The sequence below is a fragment of the Zalophus californianus genome, chromosome 5 (genome assembly GCF_009762305.2).
Source record: "Zalophus californianus isolate mZalCal1 chromosome 5, mZalCal1.pri.v2, whole genome shotgun sequence".
NCBI classification, from domain to species: domain Eukaryota; kingdom Metazoa; phylum Chordata; class Mammalia; order Carnivora; family Otariidae; genus Zalophus; species Zalophus californianus.
Window position 1 is genome coordinate 53,123,854 of NC_045599.1, and position 20,992 is coordinate 53,144,845.

General features: G+C 37.2%; 2 protein-coding genes and 1 long non-coding RNA gene across 8 annotated transcripts in view; 2 read left to right on the forward strand and 1 right to left on the reverse strand.

Moving 5' to 3' along the window:
• BDP1 (B double prime 1, subunit of RNA polymerase III transcription initiation factor IIIB) overlaps positions 1–12,853 on the forward strand; it is a 91,745-nt gene extending 78,892 nt beyond the window's left edge. For all 3 annotated transcript variants that reach the window (XM_027605793.2, XM_027605796.2, XM_027605797.2), the window contains 4 exons: positions 3,307–3,346; positions 4,090–4,357; positions 4,832–5,078; positions 10,136–12,853. In XM_027605793.2, coding sequence (XP_027461594.2) covers positions 3,307–3,346; positions 4,090–4,357; positions 4,832–5,078; positions 10,136–10,267 — 687 coding nt within the window. In that variant the 3' untranslated portion in view covers positions 10,268–12,853. The remainder of the gene's footprint in view (positions 1–3,306; positions 3,347–4,089; positions 4,358–4,831; positions 5,079–10,135) is intronic.
• Positions 1–18,695, reverse strand: part of LOC113929132 — a 64,755-nt gene extending 46,060 nt beyond the window's left edge. Inside the window, exons 1-2 of the long non-coding RNA XR_003522110.2 lie at positions 18,640–18,695; positions 4,252–4,422 (exon numbers count right to left, since the gene is read on the reverse strand). This is a non-coding gene — a long non-coding RNA (uncharacterized LOC113929132). The remainder of the gene's footprint in view (positions 1–4,251; positions 4,423–18,639) is intronic.
• Positions 18,696–18,793: 98 nt separating this feature from the next.
• The window catches only part of MCCC2 (methylcrotonoyl-CoA carboxylase 2), a 78,983-nt gene continuing 76,784 nt past the window's right edge, over positions 18,794–20,992 (forward strand). For 2 of the 4 annotated variants that reach the window (XM_027605837.2, XM_027605836.2), the window contains exon 1: positions 18,794–19,110. In XM_027605837.2, the coding sequence (XP_027461638.1) occupies positions 18,982–19,110 (129 nt within the window). In that variant the 5' untranslated portion in view covers positions 18,794–18,981. The remainder of the gene's footprint in view (positions 19,111–20,992) is intronic. The other 2 variants (XM_027605838.1, XM_027605839.1) reach the window with 2 other exon arrangements.

Genomic DNA, 20,992 nt, shown 5'->3' on the forward strand with positions numbered 1-20,992 from the left:
AGGTTTCTTAGCACCCCCTTGTTTTTGTTTCTAATACTCATGATAATTTATCTCACTGTGTAGCTACACTGTGGAAGAGTTAATTAGTTAATTTATTTTTGGAAAAGTTGATTTAGAATCTATAGTCTCAAAGGGACAGTTGAAAACCAGTAGTCCTTTGGTGAGAGTAGACAACAGAGGCAGTGGATCCTTGTATACCTGATAGGTAGAAGATGGTATCACAGGATGGTTTTAATTTTTCTTATTATGAGTAAGGCTGAACGTCTTTTATATGCTTAGGAGTCTTTTGTATTCCTTTCTCTGTGAAATGACTTTGTATTCTTCAGCTATTTTTCAGTTGTGTTGCTGATCTTTTACATAGAGATTTGGAGGAACTCTTATGTTATGTATGTCCATGAATGAGTTGCATATATTTTTCCCTACTTTGTCCTTTGACTCTACTTTTTGTGTTTTTTTTCTTGCAGACTTTTTGTGGTTGATTTTGGGGGGGGGGTGCGGTTAAGATTTTATTTTTAAGCAATCTTTACACCCATCGCAGGGCTTAAATTTACAGCCCCAAGGTCAAGAGTCACATGCTCTATCCACTGAGCCAACCAGGTGCCCTGATTTTTTAATATGAAAATTTTCAAGCATTTAAAAAGATACACATGGAAGTATAACGCATCCCTCTGTATCAGTCACCCAGTTTCATCAATTTATCAGCATTCCTTGCAAACATTGTTCTGTTCTGTTTGTTTATTTACTTATTTATTTAAAGATTTTACTTATTTATTGGACAGAGATAGCGCACAAGTAGGGGTAGTGGCAGGCGAGGCAAAGGGAGAAGCAGGCTCCCCACTGAGCAGGGAGCCCCATGTGGGGTTCGATCCCAGGACCCCGGGATCAGGACCTGAGCCAAAGGCAGACGCTTTAACGACTGAGCCACCCAGGCGCCCCAAACATTGTTCTGTTTTAAAAGTATATTCAGTGACATAGGGAAAGGATGATAGTACATTACTCTATGCAAAACTAGGCTACCAGTTTATAATAAGCCATTTAAAAATGATAGATATAGGGGCACCTGGGTGGCTCAGATGGCTCAGCGGGAAGCCTGCTTCTCCCTCTCCCACTCCCCCTGCTTGTGTTCCCTCTCTTGCTGTGTATCTCTCTGTCAAATAAATAAATAAAAAATCTTTAAAAAAAATGATAGATGTACATTGATGTGAGTATATAAGAACAGTATAATGTCTTTGAGCTTATTTGTGATTTTTATTTTTTAAACTTGGTTTTCAGCATTCTAACAATAAAAAAATGCTTATAAAATGTTGAAGTTATAATTGTAAATTCTAGAATGCACACATACTGCATTCACATAGACATGCAAACATTTTTTATTTTTATGTAATCCCATTTATCATTCTTTTTATGTATGGCTTCTGGGGACTGTGTTATACATTGAAAATCTACCTTGAGATTTAGTGTAAATTTTTAAGAGTTAACATTAATGATTTGTTTAGAATTTATTTTGGTGTTAGGAAGAGTGGAACCAACTTCATGTTCTCCAGGTGCCTACCTAGTTGTCCCAGCACCATTTGTTGAATAATTCATTTTTTCTCCACTGATTTAAAATTCCACTTACTGGATATTAAGTCCCATATGTATTTGGGTATACCTCCTGAATTTTCTTCTACTTTGAGATTCACTTATTTGTTCTGGGGCCAGTGTCCCAGTGTTTTAAATTACTGTAGTTTTTAAATACTTTGCTATCTTAAATGGAAAGTTTCTCTCTCCCCTGCACGTAATTTTATTTTTTTTTTCAAGTTTTTCCTAGTTGGGTATATGTCCTAAAGTTTATGTTAATTTTAGAATTTGCTTGTTCAGAGCTTAAAAAAAAAACACTATTGATACTGATACTTAAATTAGGATCATATTAACTTGACCAGTTCACAGGGAAAGTTGATGTCAGCATTGTCATGTTGGATTTTTTTTAATCCAAAAACGTATGTCTTTCCATTTGATTAATTATTCTTTTATGTCTCAGTGGTATTTTCAGTTCTTCTTCTTTTAAATTCTGGTCCATTTCTTACTAGGTTATCTCCTAAGAATTTTATCTTGTTTATTGCAGTTATCATTGAATTCTTTTCTATGTAGAGAGCTTACTCAATTCCCCTTATCATATACAGTAATTTTTCACTTGATTCTGTTGGGTTTTCTAAGTAAACAGTCATATCATCTGTAAATACAATTTTAATCCTTCTCATATACTTGGTATACCTTTAATTTCTTTCTCTTTTCTATATAAGCTAATAAAACTCAAAAAATATCAGAAAATAGTCCTGATAGTAGACATCTTTTTCTTATCCCTGATTTAAATGCAAATATTTCCAGTGTTTATGAAGTGGGATGCTGGTTTTGAATTGCAGTAATTATAGTTTATGGTGTTAAGAAAATGTCTTTTTTTTTAAGCATGAATATTATTGGACACTTTCCCCATAAACAGAGAGATGGGGGTATGATTTTTCTCCCCAGTTCAGTTGAATTATACTAGTTCACATATTGAATTATCTTTGCATTCCTGAGACAATTCTGCTTGATTATGATGTTAGTCTTTTGATGTGTTGCTGAATTATGCTTGTACTATTATATTTGATATTTTTGTACTGGTTGTAATTGGGATTGCAGTTAATATATATATATATTAAAGATTTTATTTATTTGTTTAATAATAAATTAAAGCCCCCACAAGCAGGGGGAGTGGGAGAGGAGAAGCAGGCTTCCCGCTGAGCAGGGAGCCCAATGTGGGGCTCGATCCCAGGACCCCGGGATCATGACCTGAGCCAAAGGCAGATGCTTAATGACTGAGCCACCCATGCGCCCCGGAATTGGAATTGATATTAATATTAGTTTATAAAAAGCATTTGAAAACTTTTCCTCTTTTGCCGTGCTCTGGAACATTTTAAGTAGCAGTAGCAATGTGTTTTTCATAAATGTTGGTAGAATTTCCATAAGACATCTTTTATGCTAGGGGTTTCTGGGAGGTACATGCTTTCTTTATTAAAAAAGAAAGAAAGAAAGAAAGATTTAGGGCGCCTGGGTGGCTCAGATGGTTAAGCGTCTGCCTTCGGCTCAGGTCATGATCTCAGGGTCCTGGGATCGAGTCCCGCATCGGGCTCCCTGCTCCTTGGGAGCCTGCTTCTCCCTCTGCCTCTCTCTCTCTCTCTCTGTCTCTCATGAATAAATAAATAAAATCTTTAAAAAAAAAAAAAAGAAAGAAAGATTTACTTGATAAAAGGATTTTTAATTTTTTTGGTAATTTTCTTAAAACAGGTGTGTTCAAAGGAAATGATAAATGTTTCTGAGGAAACAGGTGAGTGAAATAAATTTTAATGTGATTACATTTATCTGTTTTTGATGCATCTATTCAAATTTGGAATTAGAGAAGAGTATTGCTCACTTTCTCTAAGAATCTTGCTTTTATTATTAGAAGTTTTTCTCTCCAGCTGAGATCTTGGATTTGGCACTCCTATAGCCATACGAAGCTACTTTAATCCTATAATTAATAGAAAACCATGTGGCTACAGGATTTCCTGTAAAAGCTTAACAATTATATTTTAGGAATTAGCTGAGCTTATGATAAAAGAGTTTTTATATAGTTCCTTAAGTTTACCCAGAGATTAGAAAGTGATAACTCTCATTTTGCTAGTTGAAGATATATTTGTCGAGAAAGATTTTCTAGGTCAAAATATGTTGATAGGACTATTTTGTATCTGAATGAAAAAGTATTCTAAGATTTTTTTTTTTTAATTTTATTTATTTGACAGAGAGAGACACAGCGAGAGAGGGAACACTGGCAGGGGGAATGGGAGAGGGAGAAGCAGGCTTCCTGCGGAGCAGAAAAAAGTATTCTAATCATACTTTTTTTACCAGCTACAATGTTCTTAATAGTCCAGATGACTTACATATTAATAATTTATAATTTAGCTTACTCTTATTAGAGTAGGTTTATGATAGAATGTCATGATTTCTTGCCTTCAAATATTGCAGTTCAGTCGGATATATAAATTTCAATATGTGTTCTCTGTGCTTACGATTTCTCTTTGTTTTTTGAAGGGGAGTCTTACAAGGAACAAGGTATCTTCCCTACCTCAGGAAGCACACATACAACTCCAGAACCTCAGAAAGAGCAACTTGAACCAACTTTTCAGAGTATAGGATCTGGATCTCCTGATAAAGTAACAGATACACATATAGAAAAAAGTACATCTCAGTTACCTCAGGATGAGAGGAGTGTGTCTGATAAGGAGGAGAGAACTTGTGCTGCTTCGAAGTCTGAACAAATGGATAGCATCCCATCATCTTCAAAAACCCCATTATCCAGGTACCGTGAGATGATCTTTAACAAATGTTTCTCTCCATTTCTCTTTCTCAACGGGTAAATGTAACCTGTATGCAACGGATATAACATATATGTAAAGACTAAGTTCACTACTAAGGATGATGTTTTATAAACATATCCCTTTGTCAGTAATGTAAAGGGAAGGAGTTTTATCAAAGGAAATTCAGTAGTGAACATTTTTTTAGGACTCTTCAGATAAATACACATTCCATGTAACAAGAGCTTAACTTTAAGTGCTGAAACTAACTTTTTAGGTAGAAAATCTGCATTGGCATATGCTGGTATGATGGTATAACAGCTGCTGGTATATAATGATCAAAATAATGATTTTTAGTAGATATGTTGATACCACTAATGTGGTATCACCTGTGCCATTTTAGCATTCACGGAAAGAAGTTGGTATTAGGAGTGTATCTTCCTGGATATTCTTGAATATCTTTACATTTGCATTTCTAGACCTGGCAGAAGACCCCTGGGATTTTTGTCTTTAATATGTTCAAAGAATAGTTTGGAGTCTGATGAACCTACTCAGGTTTATAATAAGAAACGTCTAAAACCTCTTATACCTATACCAAGAAAGAATTTGAAAAGATCAAATCCACTCACTGAAAGCCAGAAAAAAATCCAAGAGTCCTCTGATCAGCTTCCATCTCCAAGGGTTGTTGATACTCCTTCTGAGAGTATTGGCAGTTCAGCAACTCAGGTACGTGATAACTGTTATATTTTATTGTTTGTATAGAATGGGTTAGAAATCAGACTCAACTAGAAAAAACAAGGCAATTGGTATTTTCATTTGGATATTAGAAATTACTTCAGAGCATCTCTTGTCTGTCTTCTCCCCATCATACCTCACTATGAGAGAAGAAGATAAGGTGTTGAATTAGGAAGTCACAGCTCCTTTAGTATAGAGCCATTTAAGCTAGCCATACATGGACACTTAATTGCCATTCCTTTAGTGCAAAGGACTTTCTGACCTATGGAAGCAAAACAAAGCTGGACTGATGTTTTATTTGCTTTTGGGAAAATGTCCTGACACCCATAAGAATTCAAGGAATGGTATAATTAGAATTTGTTTGCATGTTTCATTTCTCTGCATGCTGTAGATGTTCATATGGCAAGTCCTGGGATGGAAAAATACATGAACTTGTATCAAAAACTTTGGAAGAGCATTGGGGTTGGTTACTTAGGATTTCAACACAGAAAAGGCTGGTGACCTATTGGATAGTGTGAGTCTCAAAAGGAGTACTTTTATAAAAACTGTCTTTAAAATTTTTTAAAATACTTTATATTTCCTAGAATTATTTTCTGGAACCAGTATTTTATGACTCTTTACTATTGCCAAATTATTGTGGAAAACAGTTGTTACAATTACCAGCAATGTAACTAGGCCAGTTAAGTCACATTCTTGCCAGCTTTAGATATTAACTCTTCAAAATAATTTTTTTCTTTAATATAATAGTAGAGGGTAGAAATGTAATTTCATCTGTTTAATTTGCATTTCTTTCATTATTAGTGGCTTGGTTTTTTTCCCATACATTTACTAGATTTTTTTTCTCTTTTTTTTCTTTTTTGTTTCTATAGTTTGCTGATTTATAGCTTTTGGGATCTAGGTGGTTTTCTTACCAACTTATGTGAGATCCTTATGTAAGAAAGCCACATACCTTTTAGCTCTTACTGCAAGTAATTTTTTCAAATTCATTTACTTTTTTAAATTTTGTAGGTTTTTTTTTTTTTTTTTTTTTTTAAAGATTTTATTTATCCGACAGTGAGAGACACAGCGAGGGAGGGAGCACAAGCAGGGGGAGTGGGAGAGGGAGAAGCGGGCTTCCCGCGGAGCGGGGAGCCCGATGCGGGGCTCGATCCCAGGACCCTGGGATCATGACCTGAGCCGAAGGCAGACGCCTAACGACTGAGCCACCCAAGCGCCCCGGGTTTTTATTTTAATATACACATAAGCTTTAAATGTTTAGTCAAATCAATTTTTTCTTTACAATTTCTTAAATTTTATGATTAGGAGGTTTTTTTCCATAGGTATAAAACGTTTAGTAAGCAGTTTTAAAACTAACTTTGTTTAGGGGTGCCTGGGTGGCTCAGTTGGTTAAGTCTGCTTCTCCTCCCCGCCCTCCTGCTTGTGCTCATTCTTACTCATTCTCTCTCTCTAATAAATAAATGAAATCTTAAAAAAAATAAAGATTTTATTTATTTGAGAAAGAGAAACAGTGTGAATGTGGCACGGGGAGGGGCAGAGGGAGAGAGAGAATCCTAAGCAGACTGTTCTAAGCACAGAGCCCGACTCTGGCTGGATCTCACCACCCTGAGACCACGACTTGAGCCGAAATGAAGGGTCTGACACTCCACCATCTGAGACACCCAGGTGCCCCTCTCTTTTTTTTTTTAATTAAATTTAAATTAAGCTTTTTATTATGGGATAATTGTTGATTCACATGCAGTTGTAAAAAACAATACAGAGAGATCCTATGTACCCTACATCCAGTTTTCCCCACTGTTAACATCTTAACAAAACTGTGGTACAAAATCACAACCAGAATATTGACATTGCCACAGTCAAGATACAGAAGAATTCTATCACCACAGTGATCCTGTGTGTGGTCTTTTATAGACACACTCACTTACATCAACACCCCCACACTCTCCTTAACTTCTGGCAACCTGTTCTACACCATTAAATTTGTCATTCTGAGAATGTTATGTCAGTGGAATATTGTATACAGTTGTGTAAATGGAATCATACATTTAGAATTCACTTTTTTTCCACTCAGCATAGTTCCCTAGAAAGTCATCCAGATGGTTTTATGTATTTATTCCTTTTTATTATTGAATAGTATTCAATAGTATGTTACTAGTCATGTTTATCCTTTCACCAATTGAAGGGCATATGGGTTATTTTCAGTTTTTGGCTGTTAGGAATAAAGCTGCTGTGAACATTCATATCTAAGTTCTTGTGTGAACATAAATTCATTTTTAAAAAAATTTTTATTGTTATGTTAATCACCATACATTACATCTTTAGTTTTTGATGTAGTGTTCATAAATTCATTTTTCAGGAATAAGTGCCCAAGAGTGCCCTCATTATTTTTAATGACTATATCATATCCCACTGTTTTGATGTACAATAGAACAATAATGGTCTCACACTGGTAGGCATTTAGGTTATTCCTAATGATTTGCTATTTCAAATAATATGGTAATAGCTAACTTACAAATGAGTGCTTTTGCACATTTATCTATAGGTTGAATTCTTAGAAATAGAATTGTTGGATCAAAAGGAATGATTATTCGTTTGAGAGATATTGCTTGTGATTGTCTTCCATAGGGAATGTATCAGTTTCTATTCTTAGCAGCAGTATAGGAGGACCTTTTTCCTCACACTAGCATGTAATCAATTTTTTTCACTTTTGGAATTCTTCATAGATTTAATGAGCATGAGTGAGGTTGAGTACTTCTTCATGTCTTTGAATCATTTATGCTTTCTCTGTGAAACATCTGTTCATGTTTCTTTTTTTAAGATTTTATTTATTTGAGAGAGAGAGAGAGTGAGCAAGCACAAGCAGGGGGAGCCGCAGAAGGAGAGGGAGAAGCAGGCTGCTCGAGGAGCAGGGAGCCTGATGCGGGGCTTGATCCCAGGACCTTGGGATCATGACCTGAGCTGAAGACAGATGCTTAACCCACTAAGCCATCCAGGCACCCCATGTTTGATTTTTTTAAAAAATTGCATCATTAGTATTTTTCATATTAATTTGTAGAGGCTCTTACATTAAAGAAAACCCTGGGGCGCCTGGGTGGCTCAGTCATTAAGCGTCTGCCTTCGGCTCAGGTCATGATCTCAGGGTCCTGAGATTGAGCCCCGCATCGGGCTCCCTGCTCTGTGGGAAGCCTGCTTCTCCCTCTCCCACTCCCCCTGCTTGTGTTCCTGCTCTCGCTGTGTCTCTCTCTGTCAAATAAATAAATAAAATCTTTAAAAAAAAAAAAAAAGAAAAGAAAACCTTCTGGGGTGCCTGGGTGGCTCAGTTGTTAAGCATCTGCCTTCGGATCAGGTCATGATCCTGGGGTCCTGGGATCGAGCCCTGTGTTGGGCTCCCAGCTCCGTGGGAAGCCTGCTTCTCCCTCTCCCACTCCCCCTGCTTGTGTTCCTGCTCTCGCCATCTCTCTCTGTCAAATAAATAAATAAAAATCTTAAAAAAAAAAGAAAACCCTTTGTGATAAAGGTGTTATATATATACATATATATTTTTTTAACCTATATGTCATTTGTCTTTTGATTTTGTGTATAGTAGTTTTTGCCATGCGGACATTTTAAAAATTTTTACATAGGTGAATTCATCAGTCTTTTATGACTTCTGCCTTTCAGGTCATTTAAAAAGATACTCCCTCTCCTCCAGTCCAGGATTTAATATTAAAGTGTTTTCCCATGGTATTTTAGAGTAGATTTTTTTTAAAGATTTGATTTATTTATTTGGGAGAGAGAGCATGAGCAGGGGGTTGGGGGGGGGAGGAGGTTGGGCAGGAAGGGGCCTGACGTAGGGCTCAATCTCAGGACCCTGAGATTATGACCTGAGCTGAATGCAGATGCTTAAGAGACCGAGCCACGCGGGTACCCCTAGGGTAGATTTTTAAAAAAATGTTTTTACATTTAAATCGTTTGATTCATCTAGAATTTATTTTGGTTTGACTTCTTTTTTTTCCTGAGGTGGTTATATAGTTGTCCAACATCATTTATTAAATAATCCAACTTTTCTCATACTAAATTTTGCAGTATATGTGTTGGGGATATTTCTAGTCTTCTTTTTCATTGATATATGTCTGTTCCAATGACAATACCATGTTGTCTTAATTTTTTATAAATTTCTAAGTATGCTAACTTTTGATAGGATTGCTTTAAATATTTTTTTTTAAGATTTTATTTAGGGCGCCTGGGTGGCTCAGTCGTTAAGCGTCTGTCTTCGGCTCAGGTCATGGTCCCAGGGTCCTGGGACTGAGACCCACATCAGGCTCCCTGCTCCGTGGGAAGCCTGCTTCTCCCTCTCCCACTCCCCCTGCTTGTGTTCCCTCTCTCTCGCTGTGTCTCTCTCTGTCAAATAAATAAATAAAATCTTAAAAAAAAACTTGTTTGACAGAGAGAGACACAGCGAGAGAGAGAGAGCATACAAGCAGGGGGAACAGCAGAGGGAGAGGGAGAAGCAGGCTTTCTACTGAGCAGGGAGCCTAATGCGGGGCTTGATCCCAGGACCCTGGGATCATGACCTGAGCGGAAGGCAGAAGCTTAACCCAGTGAGCCACCCAGTCGCCCTGATAGGATTGCTTTCATCTGTTGTTGCCTTGGGGTACTGTTCTGTTTTGTGAGTCTGTTTCTTACGCAGATTATTAAAATGTTTCATAATAGATTTGACAATGTTATGCTTTTCTGTATTAAAATTTTGTCATGGAAATTAGGGTAAAATAATGGATCGTGTGTACACTGTAATTAATCTAATCATGCCCACTGTTGTGTGTTTGTTGTGTCCAGTTTTATTATTTTAACTAATGCTTCAGAGGTTATCTTATTCATAAAATTCTTACTCTGTTTAGTATTATTTCCCTACTACAACAGCACAGAAATGAAATTATTGGGTCAAAGAGTATGAACATATTTAAAGCCCTTAATATTTATCACTATATTGCTTTTCAAAGAGATAGCAATTTAGATGACCACTACCAATATATAAATGTTATATTGCATACTTATTAATATTATCTTTCTAGGTTTCTTGTGATCCTCCCTTACCAAAAGAAGAAAGTAAAAGTGGCCAAAACCGGGTACCTGAAGAGGAGCCAACCACAGTCTCTGAATATTTCTTTAGTGATATCTTTATCGAAGTAGATGAAACAGAATAAAAGTCTTTTTTTTAAATTTTTTTTTAAGTCTAGGATTTCCAGAGTCAAATATCAACTAAGCAGTATTTAGAAAAAAGCATCACAGGCTATTTTTCTTTAGATTGATTTTGAATATCTAATGAGCTTGATTTGAAGTTCTTATAATCAGTGGAAAACATTGCTGAGGTTCCTTTCATTCTGATTGATTCAGCATTTTGGAAAATACAAAGCAATTAAGACTGCTTCTGAGACAGAAATAGCTTCTCTTGTTTACATTTTGACTCTCCTGTGCTGAACACACCATGGACATTTTGGAATGTTGTGGATAAATGTCTCTGCATAAATCACAATGCTGACATATTTGGAGGTGGATTGTATTTAGCATTTAGCGAACTTCTTTCGTAAAGGTTTTTTTCTGGGTTTTTTTGGGTTTTGTTTTTTGTTTTTTATTTGTTTTGCTGAAGGCCTTTACAGTTGCCTCTAAGTATATGAAAGCATATTGTGAAACTCCACTTTAGTATGGTAAATGTTAAAACCTTTTCTATTATGAGCTATTTGACTGGAAAATATGTATTTTTCTAATTTCATGTTGATGTTAACATTAGTCCTAATTGAACAAGTAGTATTTAAACTTATTTATAAAGATGAAACATCAAAAAGTTTATTTATTTTTTAATTTTTTATTTAAAAGAATATTCAGTTTTAATTATTTTCACCACTCAGATTATGGGTAAAGAAGACATTGACAAATTTATGTTTGTCCCGTTTCCCTCTTTAATTTTAAAGATATTTAAAGTTATATCACTAAAAGTATTTGGATAGTAGATATGTTTTGAATACATTTTTTTCTCATAGTTTAGTATATTGAATTTGTACTGTGAAGTTTTTGTTTTTATTTTTTGGATAATCTCAGGATTTGTATGGGAAAAAAACCCCTAATTTATGAGGGAGATTTACATTCAAAACTTAGTCCCTTTTACACACACACACACACACACACACACACACACACACACACACACACTCCTTTTTTTAAAAACTAATTTCTTGTTAGTTTTTGCCCCCCATTAAATTTTGCTTAAGGGACACTTAGGCCTTTAAGCACAGAACATAATTGTGATGTTAAAACAGGAAATAAGATAATAAGACTTTATTTAGTCAGTGATTATCATCAGTATTAATTTAAGGGTTTTTAATTTTGAAATTTTGTTATTTACATATGTAATTCCATTATCCACCCACACAGATCTTTGGTGGTTCAAATCAAACTTCTCAAAAACAGATTTATTCTTTTATTTGAAAAGCCTCAGAGCAGGAGTCAGAAACATTTTCTGCAAAATATCCTTCAATTTGCGGGCCACATGGCCTCTGTGGCAACTGTTCAATTCTGCTGTTTCAGTGCTGCTGAAAACAGCCACAAACAATACTGAAGGGATTGACATGGCTGGAATGGACTTTTAGTTTGACCCCTACATTAGACAGTCATTTTCTTACCTTTAGGTGCTGACGTTTTATCTACGACATACATATATGTCATTCAAGTTATAAGTTGTGCATCACAATTAAAACTGTGTTGATTGCATTACAAAATGATCAGTATTTCAACTGGGAAGATATTTTAATGTCTAGATAATTGTTTATATATTGAAAAAAACAGTGGCCAAATTTCAAGTTCATTAGTAAAATAGGATATGGCTCAGCAAGTGTAACAATAATCCTAAAATTGCTATTAGAGCATTTCTTATTCATTGCTTTATAGTGAAATTTACAATTTAACTTTTTTGTCATAAAGGAGGATCTATAAATCTGAGTGAAAATTCTCAATAGGTATGCATTAATTTATTTCATGGCATTAATATGTAACAGAAACCATGGTAGTAAATCACATTGCTATTTTAATGCCCTGTTTTTATAAAATTTTTAAAGTCTCACATTCTGAAACAGTTTTTTTCATTTAATGTTAGTTTGGATGTTAGTGCCACAGTTAAACTATTATTTTATCCCTTGTGTAATATTTTTTAACTTTGTTAACATCTGTCTTTTGTTCATCTATAATGAATTCATTTTATGGAAGATGTAACTTCTTACTATATAAGAAATAATTTTATCCTTGGGCATTCATTGTGTAAGAGAATCAAGTCAGCCAAGCTAAATTATCCTACTATTATATCCTTAAAACTAATCTGGGAAAATAAGAAACTTAATCATTGTATTTACCTTACAAGGTGGAAAGAATTAGTCACACCCTTTGTTTATAATCATGTAAAGATGATGTTGTGAAGAATTATTTTGTAAATCTTAAAGGTGGTATGAATAACGGTCTTTGTTTTCTTGACTTTTCCTCCTGAATACTTATGTCTTAGCAAGTGGTCAACATGATGGTTTTAAAAGCCTAATTGTTAGTAAATGATTGAGGCACAGTTAAAAATATGAATATCCACTGTTTACCACCATGTTATTCGAAATAGAAGTGACCATGTGTACTCTCTTGCTTGAAGGAGTTTTTGACAAAAAAGCAATATCTGTCATTTGTAAATTTTCTTGTTCTAAAGAAAGCAGTTATGTTCTATAGATATAAATTATGTAAATAAAAGTTATTTTATACTATTTCTGTTGTTTTTTTCTTTTCAAATGACTTAAAGATATTATTAACCAAAACTTGTCAGTTTTTCACCTACAGTGTATACTTCCTTCCTTCTATAAAAATATAACTGGAAGAATTAATCTTTTGTCATATGCATGCTGTGAAGGATATTTTTTTGATCTTGTAAGAATAAAGAATAGACTTCCCCCTCCCTCCCATTCAGGACATGTGAAGAGTTGCTTTCTTGTTCATTTATTCCTGATATAATGAATTTTTAGATATAAGAACTCAATCTCTTACTCTTTTTTCTTCCTACTTTGTTTTCTCTGTAGAGAAAGACAAATGGGAAACTTTAGTCCTGTGCATAATATAATCCTGGACTTCTGAAGTCCAGGATAGAATTTTTATCTTGAATTTGGTCATATCATCAAAGAGCTATATATATGAGCTGCCTACATTGTTTGTCTGCTTGTGGTTAGAGACATTATCTGAAATAGAATGAAAGCCTAAAGAAATTGATATTTTTACTGTAATGATATTACAGAGTTTTAAGAAATCATATCACCCAATATTCTATCTATGAGAATCCTACCTATGAGAATTTCTCCTTTGGCTTCAGTGCCAGGAATAATTGGGCTTCTGTTCAACTGGTCTGATTTTTTTTTTTTTTTAATATGGGCTGTGTGAATCCTTGTAATATTTTCTTTTTCAATGCAAAGCTAAATTTAGGATCAACCTATAGCAAGATAAAATACTTCACATCACATGAGTTATGTACTAAACTCATTCTATTTTTTTACCCTCATTTCTACTCCCCCTTCCCCGATTTGTAAAAACTCTCACTTTTTTGAAACAATAGGCTACTATTTCTTATGCTAGACACAGTACTAACCTTTTAGTATGCATTATTTCATATTTTTAAAAATTATACATGGCTTAAAAAGTCAAGTAGTGCTATATTTCAGACAAGCTGTTTCTTCTGTTACTACCTATTTCTAAATATGGTTATTCTGTTATTTACAGAATTTACAATGTTAGACATTGTTAATTGACTTTCTGTCATGGTACTTAAGAATTTTAGCTTTCTTGGGGTACCTGAGTGGTTGAGTCAGTTAAGCATTTGCCTTGGGCTCAGGTCATGATCCCAGGGTCCTGGGATCAAGCCCCTCTTTGGGCTTCCCGCTCAGTGAGGAGCCTGCCTCTCCTTCTCCCTCTGCCTGCTGCTCCCCCTACTTGTCTCTCTCTCTCTCTGTCAGGTAAATAAATAAAATCTTAAAAAAAAAAAAAAATTTAGCTTTCTTAACACTCCCTCCTTGCTTCCCTCTTAATACGTTAATCATAAGGTTTAGTCCATATTTAGTATTGTTATTGCATTAATTGTAATCAGTGCTGTACCACTTTATGTACTAAGGTGACATGGTAGAAGCTTTTGTTTTTCTTGGAGTTAATTGCTTCACTTTTTCATTTGCTTTGGGTTTTAACTTTCCACACCCTCCAGCAAGTGTGTAAAATACCTCTGCATATAATTTTCCACATGGCCAGACCATCAGATAAAGTGTTTTCTTCTTTTTTCTCATGGAAAACTTTCTGTAGCTCTTTCTTCCTGTTGTAAACTGGACTAGGGCCTTTACAGATCTCTACGTGCAGTACAGCTGTCCACATGAGACTTCCCTTGGCCATTACTCTGTGACTTCCTACCTCTCTTTCCTGGTTTAGATTCTGTTTCTTGAGCCCATGCCATTGTCTTTCTTGGTTTGTTTTGGAAGCCACATCTTCCACTGTTTACTGCAAAAGGGTACATGGGTGATAACATTATTTAAAACTTTGTGTCTGAAATTTCTTTATTCTACTCTCAGTTGGGCTATGAATAGAATTCCTCAATAATCTGGAAAATAATTTTTACATCATTTTGAAGGCATGCTCCATTGTCTTCCAGTTTTCAGTGTTTTTAAGTTTGGTGCCATTCTGATTCCCTATCCTCTGAATGTGGCTTGCCTATTTACAGTTTTTTGACCTGGTATTCTGCACAATAATGAGCTTTGGTGTAAGCCTGCCCTCCTTTCCTGCCCCTACATTCATGCTGCTGGACACTTAATGGACCTTTTTAATAGGGAAATTCATTTATGAGTTTCACAACCCCAAGATCAAGAGTTGCATTGCTCTATCACCTGAGCCACCAAGGCTCCCTAGTACTTGGTGTTCTTTGATACCATTATAAATGGATTTTAAAATGTTTTTTTCTAATTGTTTATTGCTGAAATATTCAAAAACAACTGATTTTTGTATTACAATTAAGATTTTAACAATGGCATTTTCTATAACAACCATTCGTAGTCTAGTTTTTTTTTTTTTTTTAAGACTTTATTTGAGACAGCATGGGAGAGAGCATGAACAGGGGGGAGGGGTAGAGGGAGAGGGAGAAGCAGACTCCCCACTGAGCAGGGAGCCCGACACAGGATCCAAGGACCCTGAGATCATGACCTGAGCAGAAGGCAGATGCCCAACTGACTGAGCCACCCAAGCGCCCCAAGTATGAACTTAAATTTAATGCCAACCAGGAAACAATTGCTAACCTCTCATTTATCTAATAAATTTAACGGCTAGCAGAGTATCTAGTCTCCTTATAACATCTGTTTTCCCATCCTAATAATTTCTCATTCAATGGCTACAAAGTTTATAATCTCTAGCTTTGATTACATTTTCTAGCCAAGGTTTAAATTGGAAATGCTTAAAATTTTATTTCCACATTTCCTTCCCTTCTACAGATTTTTAAGATTCTTGATCTCATATTTTTATTTCCAAAATCTTAAAAAAATTTTTTCATAATCCTGTTCTTGTTTCATGAATGCAATGTTTTTTCATTTCTCTAAGGAAGTTACAGTTTCTTCTGTTCCTTGTACTACTGGTTTCTTCTGAGGTTTTCTTGGTTGCGGTGGGGGTCTTTTTGTCATTTTGAAAACTTTCCTCAAATGCCTGTTGATCCTTGGCTATCCGTGCCTCTGTTAGAGAAAGTTTCTAAAAAGTTGATTGGGAACTTTTACAAGCTTACTAAAGTGTAGATAGGATATGTCAATTTGTAGGTTACACCGTAGGTGCATTATTTTCCAAGGAGCTCTTCCATTGGGAAACCTCAAATACCACTCTACCCTTTCTGTGAAGTGGTAAGGTATCTCTAGATTCCTTCCTATAATAAACCTGGTAGCCAGCATTTTAGAACTTGGAGGAAAAAGGGAGTTGGGGAACGGAATTTCTTGAATTGGCCTCCAGACTTTGTTAATCTTGTTGGTTTCAATCTGGCACTTCACTCTTGCCTAGTGTCCCTATATTTGGAACATCTGTGATTCAGTTTCTTCAGATAATATATGTCTCCTATCTCCTGGGCAAAGTGGGAGTGGAAACCTAGGGTTCTAACTACTGCTTATACAGATTTTCAAGTAGTTGCACTGTCTCTTGGTCTCTACCACCTCTCCCCACACCTATCCACACCTTCCTCTGTTCTCAGTATCACCAATTCCTGAGCCTTCCAGGGATTTCTGGGAGGCAAATCGACTTACTTGTTTTTCTCTTTCACTGCAAACACTTAGATTTCAGCTTCCTTTTTTCCTGCTAAATTATTCCTATTTTTGCCTACTGTCTTCATGTCTCCTACTTTATTTTGGTTTTTAGAGAGGCAGAGTGCACATGCAATGGGAGGGGTGCAAGGAGAGAAGGAGGGAGAATCCCAAGCAGGCTCCACATCCAGTGCAGAGCCTGACGTGGGACTCGATCTTACCACCCTGAGGTCGTGACTCGAGCTGAAATCTAGAGTCGGTTGGTGGCTTAACTGACTGAGCCATCCAGGTGCCCCATATCTCCTACTTTAATTGAAGGTGGGATATGAATTCTTTTTTGGTGTTCCTTTGTTGCCATGGGATCATTTATGAGAGAAAGAAGTAAAAACATCTTTATTTCCATCATGAAAGTTGAAATATTGTATTCCCTAAAGTAAAAAGTAAACTGAACACTAAACAAATGTACATCAACAAACTGGATAACTAGATGAAATGGACAAATTCCTACCAACACAAAACCTACCAAGACTACATCACAAAGAAACAGAAAACTTGAATAGATCTATAGGGAGAAGATTGAATCAGTAATTAAAAAAAACAAACAAAAAACCCAAACTAAAACAAAACAAAAACCTCCAGACAAAGAAAAGCACTGGACTTCATGGCTTCACTGGTAAATTCTACCAAACATTTAAAGAACTAAATCTCAAACTTTTACAAAAAATTGATAACACTTCCTGACCCGTTCTGAGGCCATCATAATCCTGATACCAAAGCCAGACAAAGATATAAGAACCTTATAGACCAATATCCCTAATGCATGTTGATGCAAAAATCCTCAATAAAATACTGGTGAAATGAATTCAGCAGCATATTAAATGCTGAATGATAACTGAAATATACCACATTAACAGAATAAAGAGGAAAAAAGGCACACATGATCGTCTCAATTGATGCAGAAAAAGCATTTGACAAAATCCAACACTCTTTCGTGATAAAAATACCAACTAGAGAAGAAAACTACCTTAGCATCATAAAGGCCACATATGAAAAATGCACAGCAAACATCATACTCAGTGGTGAAAGACTGAAAGCCTTCCCTTTGAAGATCAGGAACAAGGAAAGAATGTTCACTTTTGTCACTGCTAGTCAACATAGTACTGGAAGTCCTAGCCAGAGAAATTCGGCAAGAAATTAGGGAAGTCCTAGCCAGAGAAATAAAAGGCATTCAAACTGGAAGGAAAGAAGTAAAATTATATTTTGCAGATAATGAATATGTAGAAAACCCTAAAGATCCCCCCCACACACATGAAAAAATTGTTAGAATAAATGAATTCAACAAAGTAACAGGATACAAAGTCAACACACAAAAGTCAGGTGCACTTTTAATACACTAACAATGAACAAGTTGAAAAGGAAGTTACAAAGACAATTCCATTTATAATAGTATTAAAAAGAATAAAATACAAAAAGAATAAAATAGGAATTAAGGTGTAAGACTTGCACAATGAAGGGCGCCTGGGTGGCTCAGTCGGTTGGGCGACTGCCTTCTGCTCAGGTCATTGTCCTGGAGTCTCAGGATAGAGTCCCACATTGGGCTCCCTGCTCCTTCTGCTTCTCCCTCTGACCCTCCCCCCTCGCATGCTCTCTAGGTCTCTCTCATTCTTTCTCTCAAATAAATAAATAAAATCTTAAAAAAAAAAAGACTTGCACAATGAAAACTACAAAACATTGCTAAAAGAAATTAAGGAAGACACAAATACATGGGAACACATCCATGTCCATGGATTGTAAAACTTAATACTGTTAAAATGTCAACACTATGGAAAGGTGAGCAACAGATTCAATATAATTCCTACCAAAACCCCAATGACATTTTTTTTTTTTGCAGAAACAGAAAAACCCATACTAAAAATAATACAGAATCTCAAGAAACTGGCCCTAAATAGCCAAAAACAAAAATAAAACGAAACGAGAAAACATGAAAAAGAAGACAAAGTTGGAAGACTCATGAAGTTGTAAGACCCAGCGCCAGAAAAGCAATGGACTCAGGAGACACCGAAGAAATATTTGTTGAATGAATAAATATGTATCTCTAAAGAGTTTTGTTTCTTAGGGCAGCTTAATGCCTGTTCAGTTTCCAGCTCTCATATAAGGATACGATTTTTCATGTCCCAGTCCCGTTCTATTAACAGGGGAAGAAGAAAACAGCACGTAAAAAGTGAACTGAGACGGATGCCAGAGAAACCGAACCTTACCGGGCCAGCTCAGCCCCGAGAGGGGAGGTGTGGTATCCCAGGTAGCTCCGCCTCCGGACCGCGGAGTTCCCGAGCTCGCGAGGTGACAGGACCTCGCGGGGCTGCGCCTCTGCCCTGATTGGCTGAGTTCAGGGGGCGTGGTGCGCAGCGACGACCGGTTATGGCCGGCGCGCGCGGACACGTGCCTCGGCCGGCCTGAGAATCTGGGAGTTTCGGGCGGTTTTGGGGCTGCGAGGAGAGCGGAGCGGTAGCCCGAATCCGGGCATCCGGAGGGGAAAGAACCGACTCTCAGCGTGCCCGGGACCCTTTCTGGAGCTGGTCCCTCGCTCCCTGCCGGCTGTCATGTGGGCTGCCCTGAAGTCAGCCCTGCGGCCCTGCGCCCGCGTCTTTGTCCCCGGGCCGCGCGCTTATCACGGGGACTTGGTGGCCACGCTGGGCACCCAGCCAGACTCGGGCTCTGCCATCTACCAGGTAGGCTGGGTGAGCGCCCCGGCAGCCCGGGCCTGGAATCCCCTGAGTGAGCCTCTGAGTCCTCTTCCACCTGTCCGCCAGTGCCGGCCCGACTAGGAAGCAGGTGGAGGGTGGGCACACTTTAACAGCTCTTTTGTTTTCTCTGGAACCCCCAGTCCTGATTCTGGGACGCAGCGTAGGTCGTGAAGTTTGCAAAAGAAGATAATTCCAAATCAAATACATCTTAGTTCACTTTTAGCCCTGGCACTGTGCATTGTATCTTTGAAATCAGTGGTTCTCAAAACCTGACAATGCTGAGCATTGTCAGCTGAGGAACTTGTTCGGTGTACAGCTGCTTTAAGCCCCACGCTGGACCTTTGGGGTCTGTGGGGTGGGGTCTTGGTGTTTGCATTCCTAATGAAATCCTCAGGACTTGGCGGCGGCCAGCTTTGGGAACCACTGGCCTAGCACAGATAACCTTGGGTTGTGCTTCAAAGACTTTAGTTGAATAGTTGTTAATAGAACGTACTTATCGCACACTATCTTGAATGGCCTTTTTTGGAATCGGGAGGTATAGCAAGGTCAAAGAAACAGCTTGTGAAGTATCAGGGCTGGAGAATTTCACCCTGTTCCATGGTTTCTGAGCTTATACAGATAACGTTTAAATTGTACAGATAACTTTCAGAAAAGACATTTTAAACAGTTTCTTGAAATTGAAAGAAAATAAGCAGGCTGAGTCAGAAACAATAGCCAATTAGAGTCTTCCAAGAGTCTAGATTTTTCTGGGGTCAGGAAAGAATGTTTAATTCAGTAATATTAAGTGGCTTCTGTGGTCTAGGTAGAATTTTAGGTATTTGGTATAGGTGTGTAGGAATGGAATCATAATTTTGTGGGGAAGATGGACAAGAAAGCGTGTAACTGTAGTGCATTATGATAAGTGGTGTCTAAAGCTTGAAAAGGTAGTTACAGAAAGCTGCAGATAGGAAGCGATGAGTGAGTTGGATCTTGATCTTTGGGTGAGAGCTGGCCAGGTTCAGGGCTGAGGAGGAAAGGCAAGACTATACAAACTAAGGGAGTTATGAGAACATAGATAAGCAAGTTACGAAAGAGTATAGTGGGTATGAGGACTTCGAAGTCATGACTAGGGTATGGAATTCATGGAGTAGATGAGAGTAGTGGAGGGCCTTGCATGCAGAAGCCACATTCACGTTTCGTTTTGCAGGCTGTCTGCTAAGAAACTTAACGTGGAGAAGCCGCAAAATCCTATGGACGTGGTAGAATCATCAGTGCGGTGGCAGTACGGAGGATAGATTTCCTCCCATTTGGAATATGGCTTCTTGGCTGGGTGTTGTGGTTGCTGTAGGCCTTTGACTATTTTCTGGAGCTTCTAAAAGGTTATTTTAGCCAGTTTTGGGTCATTTTGGGGTGTGTCTGTGGAGAATGAAGGCCTGGAGCTTCCTGGTCTACTATCTTTTTCGGCTTTAGGTTCAGTCTGTTTTTGATGGTGGCTGTTAGCTAGGGGTTAGGGAGTGTGGGCCTGAGCATATAACTCCTTTCTCTGTGTCAGGTGTTTAATGTTCTGGTCTCGGCTGTGCACTAGTAATTAGGGAGGTAGTTGTGGTAGGATGCAAAAGGCACTGGTCTAGTCTTTCATGTGTGTTAAAAACTAACAACATATTTCCACGGAGAAAAAAAAAACCCTGAAGGGAAATAGGCGAAAGTGTTAACAGGGGTCCTTATGAGTGGGCATATACAGTGTAACATATTGGTGTAAGAGCAAGGGTCTGGAGCTAGTGTGCCTTGGTTTAAATTCCAGCTCTACTACTTGTTAGCTGAGTGATTTGGGGCTACTTAACCTCTGTGTGCCTTAGTTACCTCAGGTGTACGGTAGCATTAATAATTG